Raw genomic sequence first — 18,942 nt, 5'->3', positions numbered from 1 at the left:
TTCTCTCTAGTTAAAAAAAATTATGAAGTTCACCTTTGAATGATTTGCAAAGGGAAATGAATGTAGTAATCCTATGAGAAGTTCGAAGGACTCTACGTTATCTGTGGGATGAATGCATAAAGACTTCGGTGCCATGCCAGACTACTTTTTAAATTATAACTATTTTGCAGAGAGCAATACAATCGCAAAGAATAATACGAAGCAAACTTGCATTTGGATTTCTTCTCCTCTACTGTCTCTATAGGCTTCTTTCATCGAGACTTAAAGCCTGAGAACCTCCTCTGCATGGGACCAGAACTTGTGAAAATTGCAGACTTTGGTTTGGCCCGAGAAATACGATCAAAACCTCCATATACAGATTATGTATCTACCAGATGGTGAATACCATTTTTCTCAAAATTATTTAATTGCACTTCTTTAAAAAGATATCATTATGCTAAGGATAATATTAAAGTCACAAACGTTAACTTTTCACTAAGAGAAACAGTGCAGTCTGAAACATATATTTATAGATATGTTGGTAATGTACAAGGTTAAAAATCTTGTGTTCTAAATCATGTTAAAAGAAAACCTATTATGCTTTTCTATAATGTAAATAAAATTTTATATATAGGCCTTCCTGAGGACAGCTTAACAAAAGAATTATGTAAAATATTCTGCAAAGACCTGTCTGAGAACCATCTAATTGCTATTGTGAAAACTTTGAGACACTGGGAATTTGATTTAAGCAGTTTGCCATGACCAAGTAGTCTACACACAAGTTGTAGGTTTTTTCCTCCCTCTTCCTTTCTCTCTTAGTTTTTCTCTTCCACTTTCTCTTTTCTCTCTTTTTTCCTAATTCTTACTTTCTCTGTGTTTCTCAAAGATGCCATAGAGAAGTCTCCTGTAGAGAAATGCTCAGTAGAAAATATTGTGAACTAGAGAAGCACTACTTGTCAACAGCAGCCCACGGCAGTTGCCAAGTTCTCACAATTCCATTACACCACAGTGAACTAGAGAGAAAACAGGAACATATACACCCCCTCACTGAGAACTGATTGTTATTTAATTTAATGTCTGAGCGGTGGAAGCAGTAGCTAGCAGTTAACCTTTGTTCCTCCAGGTACAGGGCTCCAGAAGTACTCCTGAGGTCTACCAACTACAGCTCCCCCATTGACGTCTGGGCGGTGGGCTGCATCATGGCAGAAGTTTACACCCTCAGGCCACTCTTCCCTGGAGCCAGTGAAATTGACACAATATTCAAAATTTGCCAAGTGCTGGGGACACCAAAAAAGGTAATGATACAGAACAAAGGCCAGTGGGCCAAAGCCAACAGCTTCCCATGCTTCCTCCGCTCAGCCCTGTTCAGCACTGGCATGATTGAGCGCCTGCCCATTCTAGGCTCTTTCTCTTGACCTCAGTCATTCTCCACTGCCCACGTTCTCAGATACGGTCGGCTTCTCTTCCTCCTCCTGTTCTTAAGTATGACATCTGTCATGGCTCCTTCTGCCTTCCTCTCTGTATCATCTCACCTCCCTTGCAGAACTTCTCAGTTCTCATTGCTACAACTCCTACGCCTGTTCAGAAGTCTCCTGAATGTAATCCTTAGCCCCTGCCTCCCTCCATTATTACTCCACTCACATGTTTACAACGCCCTATGGGATTTTCTCCTGACTCCCTCACCATCACCTCAAACTCATCATTGCCTTTTGTTTAACACCCTACTAGCTTCCTTCTTTCATTCTCCATTTTCATTTGTGGTCTGATCATAATCCCAGAGCCCCCACCTTGAGGCTGAATTTCAGCTTTACCTTCTGTCTTTCTCTTGCTCCCCTTTCCCTTCATCTAAGCGGTTGGTGGGTAAATCCTGTTGAATATTGCCACATGGCTCTTGTTCCTTCAAGTCCACTGCTGCCATTACAGACTGGACCACAGTCACCCCCCTGTGTCTAATGTCATCTTCCCCATCTTTCTGCCTTGAAGTATTTTCACTCTGGCTTCTTGTTCAGTCTGTGGCCAGATTCAGCTTCCTAAAGAACAGCTCTGGTACTGACTTCCCCTCATAAAAGTATTGGTTGACTCCCCATTGCCCAGCCTCATAACTCCTATTCCTATCGCTCACTTCATACCTATACACCTAACAGCTGCATGCCCTGAAATTTCCCTGCTTCTGTGCTCTGCACATAACACCCTCTGCCTGAGTGATATCTGTCACATGGCCGTCAGTAATCCCCCTCCTCACTGTCTCTCTAATCTCCTCCCCATCTTCAGCTGTGTCCTATGTTATTAATATTATTATTTGTGTACATAGTTGTTTCCTAGACCATAAGCTCACTCAGGACAAGGATTTGCTGTATGTTTATTTTCCCAGGTCCCAGCACCATTGCTGGTGGAAACTAGATCCTCAAAAAAATTTTTTAATCATTTGAATGAATTATTAATGCCACCTCTTCAAGAAAGTTTCCTGAGTCCGATGCTGGAATCTTTCTCCTCTGCATATCTGTACCTGTACATCTCTTGCAGCTTTTGTCAGTTTTTACTCTGCATTATACCATTTTTAAATAAATGCTCTTTTCTCTTTTAAGAACAGTAATACTCTTAAGCGCAGGATTTATACTGGATCATTTTTGGATCTCCAACAACAACACTAAGCATATAGTAGGCATTCCAGAACTGTCAAGTGAATGAATGATAAAAGCTATATGTATTGCCACTTGGCTTTAAAAAGGAGTGGAGGAACAATTACCTTAGGCTGTATGTTATAAAATAGTAGAGTGTTAGAACTAGAAGGAACCCTAAAGACCATTTCTTTAGCATTTTCCATCATTCCCTCTAGCATTTAGTGTCCCATAGAAATGATGCATGAAAAAGTGGAAAGCTTGAGACTGGGTGAAACACCTTTCTTTACTGCTGGTCTTCTCCACATGTATACTTTCAATCATCAAGTTGAAGATACTGTAGGTAGAGTTTCACAAATTTATTTGTCCAGGAACAAAATGTTTTGTTTTATTTTGTTTTACCCAAAAGAATATCTCATTGGCAGTTTTCAAAACCTCTGTCTCATGGAACACAGTTGGGGAAATATTAATTTGTTTCAATCCCAAAATCTCAAGAGAATCTCTTATGTAAAGATAATTAAACAAGTTGGCAAATCCAGTGTCTTTTCCACTATTCCCCCAGATTTCATGGTCTTGGTGGTCTCTCTATTAATCTAAATGTATGTCTCATTCCATACAGTGCCACAGTAGTGAATGTGGATGGTTAATGAATGTGGGTGGGTAATGACATGGTTGCCTTTCCATTTGGGGCACACATGCCAGAATACAAACTTATATCACAGCAATTGGCTGAGCAAGATTTTCTGTCTTTTCCTTCTTTCAGACTGACTGGCCTGAAGGCTATCAACTTTCAAGTGCAATGAACTTCCGTTGGCCACAGTGTGTACCCAATAACTTAAAGACCTTGATTCCCAATGCTAGCAGTGAAGCAGTCCAGCTCCTGAGAGACATGCTTCAGTGGGATCCCAAGAAACGACCAACAGCTAGTCAGGTTTTCTTCCATTTTCTTGTTATAACGTTCATATCTAACTCTGAATAATTTCTATGAATTGCACAGGAAATATTTAGTATTTAGTATTATGGGTGAGAAATAGTACAGAATACCACTAATGGTGTACTATATAAGGTATGAGAACTTAAAATAGTTTGAAACTTACTGGGTATAAAGTAGTTACAATGTAAACAATATAGTTGCTTTGAAAATTGGCATATAATTCACATGATATATCACCATTTATATGGAAATGGAAATAAACATATATTTATCTGTCTTTGGAGAATGTTTTCAAATCTATTCTCTATGAGTTACAATTATATAATAGTCTGTTTATAAGCCGGTACTGGTTGTTGAAAGGCAACTTCATATTATGTAAAAGTCCAACTGACTCATGACCTGAAGAGATTGACAGATGAGATAGACCTAGGATAGTAACTGCACTTAGTATTTCTTAGCACTTTACAGTGTGCAAATGCTTGAATATATTTTATATGATTTTTAATCCAATAAAGACTCCATGAGACAGGCATTATTGTTTTCAATTCTGTGAGTGAGAAAACTCAATCTTGGAAAGTTTAAGCAATTTGCTCTAATCACTCATCCATTAATTAGTTCAAATAGTGCAACTAACTACAATTCAACCAACTGACCTGAAGTATGGAGTCAGGTCCACTGGTTTCATAGCTCCTTTCCCAATCCATCCTCCCATGGGCCACTTAGACTTAAATAATGAAATACACCCAAAAGAGGTATGGTAACGCTGGGGGCTCTTATCACTCACAGGCATCTTGCAAGCCTCCTTTTGTGGTAGTTACATCTGGCCCCTTCTCAACTTGTCTCACTGACAGTTACATTGCTCAGAGGATCATGTAAGTGACCAATTCTAATCAGAGAAGATGTTCAGAAGAAGAGTGATGAGGATATTTGAAGAAAAGTGCCAATGTGGTGGTAGAATTTGTGATAGCTGGGGAGGTGATAGTTGGAGGAATAATTAAGGAGTGTAGAAAAGCAATTTTCTGAAAGCTCAAGGAAAAAAGAACTACAATTTGGTGCCGTAAGACTTTGGATGGCTCAAGGGTTGGAAAGCTCTCAGGAATGCAGTTCTGGTGGTGAAATTCACAAATGGCTGCAGGGCAGAAAAGAAGCTTTTGGATGAACCCAGTTTTTTAACAGATGCATATAAGAAATGAAAAGAAAAAGATTCTGTAACAAGGAAGCAAGAGAGGAATGTATGCTTTTAAGAATAGTGTGAAAAGCTAAAAATACCCCCCAAATCAGTTAAGACTTGCAAAAATGTCTGTGACTACAGAGAAGGCTTTCAAGTTATAATAGATGCTAGAGTCTGGGACCTCTACCAGGCTATTCCCATTAATTGCCTCTGTATCTACACTTGCATATAAGCATTACAGATGTTTAATAACTGTCCCAGGCCTACTCAGAAAGATTATGTTATGCTTAATAACTTTCATTCAGAAAGACAAGAGAATACAGGAAATATTTCAGAAAGAATTGTAACCCCCTAAACTTTAAGTTATCTCTTGGCTATCCAGAAAACTCAGTTATCCAGAACAACTGACACGGTTTTGTTCTTGATAGGGAAGAGTTAACGATATCATGTATTACACTCTTGGCACTTTTGGGATAAAAGCATATGTGCCTGCTTATTTTGTACTCAATTCTTCAGAGTCTTCCAGGATCATTATGTTTGGCTCTTTCAGTTTTGTATTATTTTTTTCTTCTTCTGTGGAATGAGGAAATAGGCTTGGAAGGATGAAATACTCTATTTAAGACACATAGCAAATAAGTTACAAAACCAGGATCTGTGTTGATCCAGAATGCTTTTTAGAAGTAGCCAGGGTAACAGCGGTGTAACTGGCTACTATATATAAATAACTTTGTGTTGCAATCATTACATATATTTTATGGTATCTTAGATAAGAAAAATCACAAGGGGTGTTAAAAATTCAAGGTACTGTTTTCTAGTTGGGCTAAGAAACAGTAGTAAACTGGTCACAATGAAATATAGCCCAGTAATCAAGACAGTGGTAACTTTCCTGGCTAGACTTTTCTCCTAAAGCCTTATTTGTCATTCCAGGCACTTCGATATCCTTACTTCCAAGTTGGACACCCACTAGGCAGCACCACACAAAACCTTCAGGATTCAGAAAAACCACAGAAAGGCGTCCTGGAAAAGGCAGGCCCACCTCCTCATATTAAGCCAGTCCCACCTGCCCAGCCGCCAACCAAGCCACACACACGAATTTCTTCACGACAGCATCAAGCCAGCCAGCCCCCTCTGCATCTCACGTACCCCTACAAAGCAGAGGTCTCCAGGACAGATCACCCAAGCCATCTCCAGGACAAGCCAAGCCCGTTGCTTTTCCCGTCCCTCCACAACAAGCATCCCCAGTCGGTGAGCAGCCCAGATTCACCAGTGAGCTTTGTGTCTATTTATTCCTCTTCTGACCCCATTATTGTGTGAAATATTTTCTTTTTCAGTATACAGGGTCCAGTTATGGTAGATTTATGTTTGCAACAGCATGGAATTGTAAAGACCCTTGGCTTTGGAGTGAAAGATCTAAATTCAAGTTCTGGCTGTGCCTGTTAAAAACGTTGTCACTAATGGAGGCAGCTATAGGGTAGTGGCTGGGAGCTGGCCTCTGCAGCCAGACTGCCAGGGGCTCAAATCTCAGCTCTGCTGTTTAGTAGCTTGATACCTATGCAAGTTATCTGGCTTCTCTGCTCCTCATTTTCCTCATCTGTAAAATAAGGATAATAATAGTACTTACCTGATACAATTGCTTTGAGGACTAATGAGTTAATACTTGAAAAGAATTTAGAATAATACCTGGCACCTAGTTACAACTCTATAAAGGTTAGTAATTGTTATTAATCCCTATGGATTCAGTTTCCTCATTTATCAAAGGAAGATTATAGTGCATGTCTTACCTACCAGACAGGGTTGTTCATGAGGATCAAAGGCCATGATGTTTTTAAGATGTTTTGAAAAGCATAAAGCGCTGTGTTAATATTTGTAGATTGTTATCCACATTACTGCTGTTATTCAATACGTTAATGCTGGGCTATTAACTGAGCCCAGATCTTTCTGCTCCTCTTTGGCTGCTTTTCGAAAGAAAACAATGAGTGTTAGATTTAATAAAATAATAACCCTGACAAGGGGTTCTATTTTTTATTAGCTTTGCAGTGCTGTCTGAAGAGGCCAACTGTCTATCCTTTATGAAAAAGTGGCACTTTCTGTGTCAGTTAGTATTTGCTGACTGCTGGCTCCCAACCACCACAATGTGAGATGCAAGGGTGGTATCTCTGGCCTAGTCACTTTATTGCAGCACACAATTTAGAAGTGGTATGTGTATGGAAATGTCCTGTTGTAGCTAATTCTTTATAGCTAAGAGATAGTAACTATATATACTGAGAAGGCAAAAAAAAGCATTATTTGCATTGATTTCTGTAAAAGGACAGGCTGACTGACATCTTAGCCTTAATTTCTTACATCCATATTTATAACAGAGATCATATTAACTCATCTAGCATGAGACTGAGTATGAATTTAGCCATCTTCCTGGTGTGTAAGAAGTATCTTAAAAATTTTTTTATCCTTATTTTATACAAGTTTAACATCATCAATGGATGGCAGCTGATACAATCCGTGAAGGACGAGTGAGACAGAAAGATTGGGAATGTGTTTTCTACAGTTGCCCCTTCAGATAAGCAATGTTATGCCCCAGGAGCCTGCTTTGCATAGCAGAGAAAGTTCAGATGGAGATTACTCATGGATGAGTTCTGTTAATGCCAAGTATTGCTTTCCCCATCCCATTTGTTTACACAGAAAATCACAGCTGGCCTGGAGCACAAAAATGGTGAGATAAAGCCAAAGAGTAGGAGAAGGTGGGGTCTTATTTCCAGGTCAACAAAGGATTCAGATGATTGGGCTGACTTGGATGACTTGGATTTCAGTCCATCCCTCAGCAGGATTGACCTGAAAAACAAGAAAAGACAGAGTGATGACACTCTCTGCAGGCAAGTGTGCTGCTCACATTTGTAAACAGACTGAATCTGGAATTCATGAGATTATGGGTACATATCCGAGAATACATACTGTCTCTCGTGCTGACCCAAGCCATGCTCTCTTCATTCAGGTTTGAGAGTGTTTTGGACCTGAAGCCCTCTGAGCCTGTGGGCACAGGAAACAGTGCCCCCACCCAGACGTCATATCAGCGGCGAGACACGCCCACCCTGAGATCTGCAGCCAAGCAGCACTATTTGAAGCACTCTCGATACTTGCCTGGTAATATAAATGACTTGGCTTTACTTTGATTATTAATAAGAAACCCTGTCCTTGGAATCACATATTCACAAAGGTTCTGTTTTAGAAGGCAGATACTAGGGGGCTTCCCTTCAGAACTGAGGGGAACATCATAGAAATATTTGCTGAAGCCCAAGCCTCACTTTTTTTTTTTTTTTTTGAGTTGGAGTCTCTCTCTGTCACCCAGGCTGGAGTGCAATGGCACCATCTCGGCTCACTGTAGCCTCCACCTCCTGGGTTCAAGCAATTCTCCTGACTCAGCCTTCTGAGTAGCTGGGACTACAGGTGCCCGCCACCATGCCTGGCTAATTTTTGTATTTTTTAGTAGAGACAGGGTTTCACCATATTGGCCAGCCTGGTCTTGAACTCCTGATCTCAAATGATCCACCCGCCTCGGCCTCCCAAAGTGCTGGAATTACAGGCATGAGCCACCGTGCCTGGGCCCAGGCCTCACAGTTTTATCTTTTATAGTCACCCAAGATAAGAAATATGGTATAGGAAACTGGGTCCAGCCTCCAGGGAGGGAGGAACTGGCAAAAGCTGGGCGGCATGTCTGAGGCCCCTCTACCAGACCAGGTTTAGGGGAAATGGCCAATAGGGAAACCAGGGTAGGAGCTTAGTCACACTGTCCTGGCAGTGCTATGGGGGTTAAATGTCAATGCTATATTTTGGTGGGTATCCAAGCCTCTCTCCTGATTTTCTATATTCCAAACTTACAGCATTAGTGAATCATTCATTCAGTACATATGTATCAAGCATCTACTGCATGCCGAGCACTGCGAATATTATTGTGAACAAAACAGCCAGGCAGGGCCACTGGGTCACACAACCCTGGGGAATTCCTTCACACTGTAGTCTACACAGTGGCTTTATACAGCAGCTTTATACAGCAGCTTTGCAAACAACATCCTCACCCTCACACAGCTTATCTGCTAGTGGTGGGAGAGAGACTTTAACAAATAGACAAATAGTAATCACAGATTGTAAAAGAATGGTCAGGTAAGGCCTCTCTGAATAAGCAACTTGACTGGGCCCCAAAGAATGAGAAGGAACCAAATGTGCAGAGAGCTGAGGGCAGAGCACACCAGGGAGAGAGGAAACAGCAAGTGCAAAGGTCTAGAGGCAGGAGAGGGCTTGTCCTGTGAGAGGAATGGCAGAGGCCAGTGTGGCCAGAGCATAGTGAGAAAGGAGGTGACGTAGTGTGTAGTATGAGGCGTTTTTGGGGCCTTGTAAGAAATTTGGATTTTGCTTCATGAGCGATGAGAAGTCCCTGAAGGGTTTTAACTGAAGGAGTGATGTGGTTGTATCAACACCTGTGTGCTGAGTAGGGGAGGGGCCAGCAAGCTGTAGCTGTCATCCAGGTGAGGGAGATGGCGGCACAGGCTGAGCTGCAGTCAGAAGGGAGGAATGGGGTGAGAATGGCAGGCCCTCTTGATGCATGAAATTCCTCACCCTCTGGTTTGGAATGTGGCTTCTAAATACTGCTAGACTTCATCAGGATTGACATTTTGTTCTTAGAAGATTGGCCTGACAGGCCCCAGGATGATCTGGAAGAAGAGAGATCCAGATGACAAGTATAGAGTGATCCAGTATGAGTGGCCAAGCCTAGAATTACAGTGACCACAGGCAAAAAGGAGCAGGGAGTGAATCAGAGAGCTATTTTATTTCTTTTTGGTTGTAGGGGAAGAAGGAGAAGGATAAAGGGGGAATTTAAACTTTCAGTTCTGAAAAAAAGCTGCAGTGCCTGTGGGAATGGGAGTAATGGTCCAGGTCGGGTGAGAAGATGGAACTCTGGGGACAAGACAGAGAGAGGAGAGCAGAGGGCTGCAGAGTCGGAGGCCATGGGTGGGGGATGGAGAAGAAACTGAAAAGGTGACTGAAAGGAAGTAGTCTGTGAAGGGGAAGAACAGCATGTCCAGCAGCAGTGAAGCCCAGGATGGCACCAGAGGGCCAAGACGTGGGACAGATCCATTGGATCTTAGAAGCATAAGAGGCCTCTCTCGGGCCACCAACCAGTGAGATATCTTTCCTTGGACATCTGTCAGATGACATCATCACAGTCAGTTCTTGCTTTGATTATTGCATCATAGAGAGTTTTTGACAAATTGAGTTCTGCATGAATTTTATCTTTGTAGTCTAGTGTAAGATTCATTATGTATTTTGCATTTTAAAATCATTTCTTCTCTATCAGGGATCAGTATAAGAAATGGCATACTCTCGAATCCAGGCAAGGAATTTATTCCACCTAATCCATGGTCTAGTTCTGGCTTGTCTGGAAAATCTTCAGGGACAATGTCAGTAATCAGCAAAGTAAATTCAGGTGAGTAATGATCATTAACCCCTAAATGGCAAAAAGCAAATTCCCTGGATGCAGGAAGATGGGCACAAGGAGTCATGGGACGGGCTTTGGAAGCACAGGGGCCTTTGTCGTCTGAAAGCTCAGGCCTCTTTTCCAGCCCTATCCTCCTCTCTTTCTCGGCAGCAGTCCCTTGGGACTCAGCCAGCTCCCATGGGAGTCTGCCTTCAAGGGTAGCTGGGGAGTAGAGCGTAGTCTTCCCTGGCTCAAGGGAAAAACAAAAATACCTTTACAGACTCTTACTAGGCCTGATGGCTAAGGCCCTGGCTGCAGCAGGCACCCTCCTCCTGAGGTGGAAGTCACCCTTGGCTGTGTCTGCCTTGTTCCAGCCTGTCCCCTCCTTCTGATGACCCAGCTGCAGGCCCAGAGTATCAAGATCCCTTCTAGTTGGAAGGTGGACAGTTTGGAAGACCCTCCCCACTTTTTTTGTTAAATGGATGAATGAATTTACTGAGTCCCAAGGCTGACAAACCCTGTTCACAGTAGAGACATTTCCTGCGTCATTTTTCCCTGATGCAGGCAGCCCCTGCCATGTGCTGCTTCCCCTCTGCACTGCCAAGTGCACTGCCTTCATCCATTAGGTGTTTGTTTAATTTAAGGAAAACAAAAAAGAAAGAGATAATATAGCAACACCTGTGTAGCCATCACCCAGCTTAAGAAGTCAAACTTTGGCCAGGTGTGGTGGCTCGTGCCCGTAATCCCAGCACTTTGGGAGGCTGAGGCTGAGGCAGGTGAATCACTTGAGGTCAGGAGTTTGAGACCATCCTGGCCAACATGGTAAAACCCTGTCTCTACCTAAAATATAAAAATTAGCCAGGCATGGTGGCAGCAGGCCTGTAATTCCAGCTACTCAGGAAGCTGAGGCAGGATATCACTTGAACCTGGGAGGCGGAGGTTGCAGTGAGCCAAGATTGCGCCACTGCACTCCAACCTGGGTGATAGAGTGAGATTCTGTCTCAAAAAAAAAAAAAGTTGAACTTGGCAAATACACATGAAGCCCAGTGTCTGTGCCTTTCCCACCTCCCTGCTTCCCCTTACCTCCCCCCATGCCAGCTTGATCAAGTGTTTATTTAGGTTTGTATAAACTTCATAGTGTGGTTTTGCAGGTTTTAAAATTTATGTGAAGATAATCTTGGATCACTGCTTCATGCATTTTAATAAATATATGTGTAGCAATTATAGAGATATATATCATATTATATATTATATAACATATACAATATATATCTATACAACACTATAACTTATTATTTATATGGACCATAATTTATGTATGCCTTCTCTTCTTGATAAATACATAAGTTGATTGCAATTTTTGCTATTAGAAAGAGTGCTGAGATGATTATTGTACCCCTATTGTTATGCACATGTGTGAGGATTCCTCTGGGTATGAGAACTAGGAGTCAACATTTTATTTTATTTTATTTTATTTTATTTTATTTTATTTTATTTTATTTTATTTTATTTATTTTTATTTATTTATTTATTTTAAGATGAAGTCTTGCTCTGTTGCCCAGGCTGGAGTGCAGTGGCATGATCTCGGCTCACTGCAACCTCTGCCTCCCTGGTTCAAGCAATTCTCCTGCCTCAGCCTCCCAAGTAGCTAGGATTACAGGCATGTGCCACCACACCCAGCTAATGGTTTTTTTTTTTTTTTTTTGTATTTTTAGTAGAAACAGGGTTTCACCATGTTGGCCAGGCTGGTCTCGAACTCCTGACCTCAGGTGGTCCACCCGCCTGGGTCTCCCATTGTGCTGGGATTACAAAGTGTGAGCCACCATGCCCAGCCAGAGTCAACATTTTAGGTTAAAGGGTGTGCTCATCTTCAACTTCACAGATACTGCCAAACTACTTGCTCTCCAGCGGGATATGGGAGTTGCTCTGCATCCTTGATGCCACTTGGTACTGTCAAGACTAAAATTTGTGCTAATCTGATGAGTGAGAAATGGTATCCTGTTGTGGTTTAAACTTGCATGTCCTATTTACTAATGAGGTTCATCATCTTTTCTTGTGTTTATTGACTATAAGTTTTTTCTCTTTTGTGACTTACCTGTTCAAATTCTCTTCCCATTTTTCTTCATGTTTCTTCATTCACCAAAGTGCAAAATACACCCCAGCTGACCAATGCAACTCCTCACACAGGCATTCTAGACTGTGTTTCCACTCTGCCTTAAACAATTGCTGAAAAGGCTCTGTGTTGTGAAAACAGAGCAACTCTACTACTTACTGACTTTTCTTAATGGTTAGAATTTCCATTTCTATAACGGGCAATAATAACAGTCTTCATTATTCCATGTGTACCTTTAAGCCTAAATAATAAGAATTATATTCATTCACCCATCCAAAATTAATTGATTACCTGCTATATGCAAGGCATTCTGTTATCCTCCCCAGAATACAAAGACGAGTAGCATACAGTCCCTGCCCTTAAAGCACTCCCAAGTGGAAATGACTTAAAAAGTTAAGGTATTTAACATTTTTAAAAATGGTTAATTTTTCTGATGTGGATAAGAATATTTAGTGTGTAATTACTTGTCACAGCTAAATAATTTAATATAACGTGTGTTGATCAATAAGAAAATGGTTAAATGGATTATGGTTTAGCCATACTCTAGAATTTATATGTGCTCACATGGAAGGATAACTATTCTATATTATGGACTGAAAAAAGCAAATTTTAGAACAGTCTAAATCTACTTTTACAAAAGAAAATAAAGAACAAATGTCACATTTCCCTTTTTTAAAAAAATTTCACAACCAACCCACCCTCTATTTGGTTGCCCCTCACAGGAGCAGCACTGTCTTTGGCCCCCGCAGTCTTTCTGACAGGGTAGTATGGTGGGATGCTTGGCTCTGAACTCATTTTTATCATGATTTGCTCTTTTCCCTAAAAGTAAAAACTTAGTTTGTTATTGCTCTGCAGTGCTGTCATTTAACCTTGTTGGTGTCCTGGGTACATGTCTTTGTAGTAATGAGCTTTTTGCTTTTGCAAATCAGTTGGTTCCAGCTCTACAAGTTCTAGTGGACTGACTGGAAACTATGTCCCTTCCTTTCTGAAAAAAGAAATCGGTTCTGCTATGCAGAGGGTACACCTAGCACCTATTCCAGACCCTTCCCCTGGTGAGTTTATTTTAAATTATTCATGAATTTACTCAACAAATGGTTACTCAACAACTGCTTTGTGCCAGGCATGTTTTAGGCCTGGGATCCACCAATAAATGAAACTTGCACTCTACAGACAATAAGTAAGCTAAATAAGTGCTATATAACATATAGTAAGTCAGATGCTTACTGACTTAGTGCTAAGGAGAAAAATACAGCAGACAGGCGGTAGGGATTGTGGGGGTTGGAGTGTGGGGTACAGGTTACAATTTTAGATAGAGTAGCTAAAGAAGAGCTCACTGCAAAGGAGTTGTTGAGTAAAGACCTGGAGGAGGTGATTGAGCAAGCATACAGTATGAGTGAGGCTTTTCCAGGCAGGAGATTCTTCTGTGCTTGAGCTTTCAGGCAGAACTGGCCTGGCAAATTCAAGGAGCAGCAAGGAGGCCAGAGTGCGGGAGTGACAGGAGTGAGAGGGGGAGTAGCAAGATGAGGTCAGGGGTGACACGATGCCTGTAAGCACATTGTCATGGATTCTGAGTGGCGTGGAGTCCCTGGAGGGCTTTGAGTCCATAAGTGAGGTGATCTGACAGCCATCTCCGCAGGCTCCCTCAAGTTGCTGTTGTCATGAGACTGAAGTAGGGGCAAGGTAGGAAGCAGGGAATCCAATTAGGAGGATGTTGAAATTATCCAGGTAAGAAATGATGCTAGCTTGGGCCAGCGTGGTAGTGGTTCAGTTGGTAAAAAGTTGCCAGGTTCTGTAAATATTTGGAAGGTAGAACTAATAGGATATCCTGACAAATTATATGTGGGATATGAAAAAAAGAGGGGTCAAGAATGATGCCATTATTTTTGGCCTGACAACTTTAAAACGATGTCTTTAACTGCAGTAGAGAAGATTATAAGTAGGAGACAAGATGCTCCTCTTGAACTCCTTATTTTCTCATGTTTTTGTCACCAAAATGCATTTATTTGTACTTTGCTTACATTGGCCCCATATCAGTCATGCCGGCCTTTTTCTTTCATTGCAGGTTATTCCTCCCTGAAGGCCATGAGACCTCATCCTGGGCGACCATTCTTCCACACCCAGCCTAGAAGCACTCCTGGGCTGATACCACGGCCTCCAGCCGCCCAGCCAGTGCATGGCCGGACAGACTGGGCTTCCAAGTACGCATCTCGGCGATGACTGTCTGCCTTGGTGATGAATCTCTTCATAGGGAGAAGCAGGATACTTTCCCTCAGCTGACTGGTGTTCTACCTGCAAGATGTGCGGAGGGCATAAAAGCAAATCAACACTTTATAGTTATTCTTCTGAACTAAGACATGTCAATATTCTTTTTTAAAGTTTTTTTTTAAAATATTGATTTGAATGCAGTAGGCTTTTTTGTATAAAATTATTTTATTCTAAAACTGGGTCCCATTATTTTCTTAAACAACAGCATTTTGTATATATGGATTATGTTTTAGCATTTTATACAGTCAACTTTGTAATGAACTTTTTAAAAATTAATTGATTTTCCTTTGGGGTTCCAGATAATATTTTCTACAGATTTTGAAAAATGTAATAATATTAATGCAGTGTTGCAACAGGGGTGCAATTTAAGGCTATGTGATAGAGGGTTATTTACTCAGTGTGTGCAGATATTTATGAAGTGGTGAAATTTCAAGTGTGGCTCACTAGGTACTTCAGGCCTTCTTGGACTGTGGTTAGAAAAGTGATCCTCTGCTTTTCTTAATAGGTCATTGGTTTGATTTTTGGATACCACTCTGCTGTTCTAAAAGGACTATTATATAATTCACTTTGTTTTACTTTTGTTCCCCAGATGAAAGAACTCTAAGTAAATACATTTTTAAAAATTTTTCTGACACCTTTAATGTGGTTGCAGATCTCAGATGAAACCAAGCTTAATTATACTATGCCATTATATTCTAATTTATTCCATTTTTGAAATCAAGTTGTATGTGTACCAATAAAAGAGATTTCTGCTTCAAAAGGCTCTCCACATGAAGGTTAACACAGTCAATCAAACTTACATTCCTGCCAAGATGCATGGCCAAAAAACTAAGTATCAAAGTAGCAGAAGGTTTTTGATTATAGTAACTGAGATGGAATTTTGTGCCTAGCTCAGTTCTCCAGATCTGGCTAGGAGCAGTCAATGACTAATGTTCTGTCCTAGCCAAATTCTCAGGACAATTTGGGGAGCAGAAAGAGTTATGGCAGAGGTTCCACTCATCTACGAAGTCACAGTCACATGCCACATTTGATCTCCTAACCCTGGTGTAGTTTCTTTCAAGAGTGAGAACTTTATTTGTTGGGCAGAGGCTGTTCCATTGAGAGGAATGTTTACAGCAGTTTCAAAAATGACAAAGTCAGTTTGGAGACAGAAAAAGACAAAAGGTCCAGTCTCATCCATCTCTATATGGTACATTTGCCTCACTTATGGTTGCCTTAAAGGCAAGAGGGAGGGTCACCATCAGTGAACGCAATGCAATCTCAACTGTGTATTGATTCATATTCTCCTAGGGCTCAAACTACTCTCTATTGGTTCCAGGATAATGACAAATTGAACCATATGTAAGTAATCTTTTTTTTTTTTTTTTTTTTTTTTTGAGACGGAGTCTCACTCTGTCACCCAGGCTGGAGTGCAGTGGCGCGATCTTGGCTCTCTGCAACCTCTGCCTCCCAGGTTCAAGCCTCCTGAGTAACTGGGACTACAGGCGCCCGCCACCACGCCCAGCTAATTTTTGTATTTTTATTAGAGACAGGGTTTCACCATGTTAGCCAGGACGGCCTCGATCTCCTGACCTCATGATCCACCCTACTCCACCTCCGAAAGTACTGGGATTACAGGCATGAGCCACCGCACCCAGCCAAGTGATCATTTTTATAGGTTAAAATGATAGGTGAAATGAATATAGACACTTTCATATGGTTCAACCTAATGACTTGGTAAATTATTGCCTTGGTGTATTAATGATATGTTGCATTCTGAACAAATTACCATGGCTTCCAAAGGGCCCTAACCTAAAATCAGAGAGTAATTCATGCTTTGGAGAATCTGACTCAAATATATACTTGACCAAGCACCATGATCCCTAGGGGCATGAGAAAAGCACATAATGGATGTGGATGTGATAGGTGGTCTTTGCCTGTTAACAAGCTGGCAGCAAAGCTTCAGAAAATATATATGCAAGCACAACTTGAAGCTGAATTCATTTCTGTATTATATTCTCAACTCGTTATCTAAAGCATCAGAACATGTGTTTTCAGAGATGAGTCCTTTACTATAAGGTTAATATTTATTTTCATTTTCTGTATTATATATGAAAAGTAAATTAATGTGAAACCTGGCCCAGCTTGCTGGAAAGCAGGTTTTAAATTGTAAATATTCCTTAGAGGAGCAAATGGATTGTTTAATACCATAGTCTCAGTAATCTAGCTTATATAAGGTCATTACATTTTTTAACTGAAAAACCTAGTTACCTGATTATTGCACATTATAAAATTGTTTTTCTAATACTTTATAGGGCCCAACTTCAGAAAATACTTCGCTTTCTTCTTTTTATGCTTTCCTTTGTTTACCAGCAAGCAACTTCCCTGGGGAAGCCAAACACATATTCATAAAAAAAATCAAGTAGCTGATGTGCGGTTGAGAAAACTAAAGGACTGAAAAAACAAATTTTAACTAGCAAATGCTGTGAATTACTCTTCCTCCCCTTCTCTGAAATGGGTAAAGGACAAATTGTGTAAAAAAACCTATGCACTATAGAAGGGAATAGTAACCATTTCTTTTGTCTCTCTGTTTCTGTTCTGACTGAGAACCTGCAGCCATTTCTTGTTACATGAAAACAAAATGCTACTTGTTACCTCTATTTTTTGTTACTATAGAATTATGAAATGTAATGTAAGACACCAACAGAAATGATATACCTGTAACTGTACCTATCAGGACTATACCTCATTTACAGTCAGAAAGCTTACTGGGATGTCAGGAAATGATACAGGGTTGGTTCTCATTTCGTGCCGAAATGAGACAGAAATTCAGTGACAAAGGTGCGTTGTAGGGGTATTGATGTGCCCCAGGTAATGCCAGCAGAGCAGGGAAAACTGCATTTGCATAAAAACTACTCTTGACATGATTGTTCATTTTACAAAAAAATTCCATTAATTACCAAGCCCTCACCCAGCTCATGTGTGATAGGATTTATGTAGGAAGAAACTTGATTTTCAAATAATTTTTTAAATGTATCTCTTGCCTAAAGGACTATATACGTCTAATAAAGTAACACTATGTCATCTTCTGGAGTTATCAAAAATTGTGTACAATCAAGACAACACAAAATAAGAATTATTTTATTTTTAAGTGCAAATACAGGTACTGTTGGAGTTGATGGGCGCCATGCTTTCTCATGAAGTAGCATTTCCCTACCATCAAGCCATTGTTTTGTGCCATTCAGGAGAGGAAAAAAAGGAATTTATGCTGTACATTTCAGTTCAGTGTATGACCAAAAGCAATATGTTTATAAGAAGATGTTTGACATACTAATTATTTTATATCATTTAAATCATACTGTAGCAACATAATATATGGAGCTAATTTTTAGAATTATTTTTACGATTTCCAACCAAATGTACTGTACTGTTATATAATTTATTGTGAGGACCTTCTCATGGAAGCCATTAGGAAAACAAACTAGAGGTAAATATCACATTAATCTGTATTATCAGTTTCTCATAGACACTGTGCTAATGTGAATTTTAAATGACCTGCATCAAGTCTTCTGATCTCAGATAACTCAGTACAGATAGCAATTAGTCACCTGATTTGATTACAATGGAGTAACCGACAATATATTTATTTATAAAGCACATATTCATAATAATGAGAAGAATTCAGAAAACCACTTAAGCAAGACCCTTCTGAAATAAAAAATGTTGCTTTTTAAATAGTTTGTCCTAAGGTGTTTAAAAATGTCAACCTTATGTAAGGAAAAATTTCCTGGTCCAAATAAAGTTGAAGTTTAAGAAAAATTGATTTGAGTGTTCTGTTTTTGTTTTCATGTTCTTCCATTAGTATTTTCTAATTTTTGTCCTTTGTTAGTTCATTTGGAACTTCGATGTTTTCTAACTTCTCCTGAATGCTTAGTATCTATCGTGCTACTGCTATGAAATTAGATGCATACACTTAGAGCAGCAGAATGAAGAGTTACCCTGCAATGTGGAGGTTTTTTTAAAATTCAGCTTTTAGAAAGTTAGGCGTCTGGGAGTGGTGGCTCATACCTGTTATCCCAGCACTTTGGGAGGTGGAGGCGTGAGGATCCCTGGAACCTAGGAGTTCGAGACCAGCCTGGGCAACATGGCAAGACCCGTCTCTACCAAAATTACAAAATTTAGCCGGATGTGGTGGTGTGCACCTGTGGTGCCAGTTACTTGGGGGGTTGAGGCAGGGGAATCACTTGAGCCCAGGAGACAGAGGTTATAGTGAGCCCAGATCACCCCCTTCCACCCCAGCCTGGGCAACAGAGTGAGGCCCTGTCTCAAAAAAAAAAAAAAGCAAAAGCAGGTGGAAACAGTTTCTTGTTCCTGATTTCATCATTTTAACCTGCCTTGTATGTCTTTTAGCTTTTC

The 18,942-nt window shown here is 40.6% G+C and overlaps 1 protein-coding gene across 2 annotated transcripts in view; it reads left to right on the top strand.

Moving 5' to 3' along the window:
- CILK1 (ciliogenesis associated kinase 1) overlaps nucleotides 1-18,349 on the top strand; it is a 39,968-nt gene extending 21,619 nt beyond the window's left edge. The window contains exons 5-13 of one of the 2 annotated variants that reach the window (XM_019030131.4): nucleotides 245-377; nucleotides 1,103-1,274; nucleotides 3,361-3,528; nucleotides 5,630-5,947; nucleotides 7,382-7,572; nucleotides 7,692-7,840; nucleotides 10,050-10,178; nucleotides 13,212-13,334; nucleotides 14,345-18,349. In XM_019030131.4, the coding sequence (XP_018885676.1) occupies nucleotides 245-377; nucleotides 1,103-1,274; nucleotides 3,361-3,528; nucleotides 5,630-5,947; nucleotides 7,382-7,572; nucleotides 7,692-7,840; nucleotides 10,050-10,178; nucleotides 13,212-13,334; nucleotides 14,345-14,499 (1,538 nt within the window). In that variant the 3' untranslated portion in view covers nucleotides 14,500-18,349. Of the gene's footprint in view, nucleotides 1-244; nucleotides 378-1,102; nucleotides 1,275-3,360; nucleotides 3,529-5,629; nucleotides 5,969-7,381; nucleotides 7,573-7,691; nucleotides 7,841-10,049; nucleotides 10,179-13,211; nucleotides 13,335-14,344 lie in introns of both variants that reach the window. The other variant, XM_055391102.2, reaches the window with a different exon arrangement.
- Nucleotides 18,350-18,942: the final 593 nt, after the last annotated feature.

Source organism: Gorilla gorilla, chromosome 5 (genome assembly GCF_029281585.2).
Source record: "Gorilla gorilla gorilla isolate KB3781 chromosome 5, NHGRI_mGorGor1-v2.1_pri, whole genome shotgun sequence".
In the NCBI taxonomy this organism is placed as follows: domain Eukaryota; kingdom Metazoa; phylum Chordata; class Mammalia; order Primates; family Hominidae; genus Gorilla; species Gorilla gorilla.
Note: the sequence above shows the minus strand (reverse complement) of the source record. Positions and strands in the feature narration are given on the sequence as shown.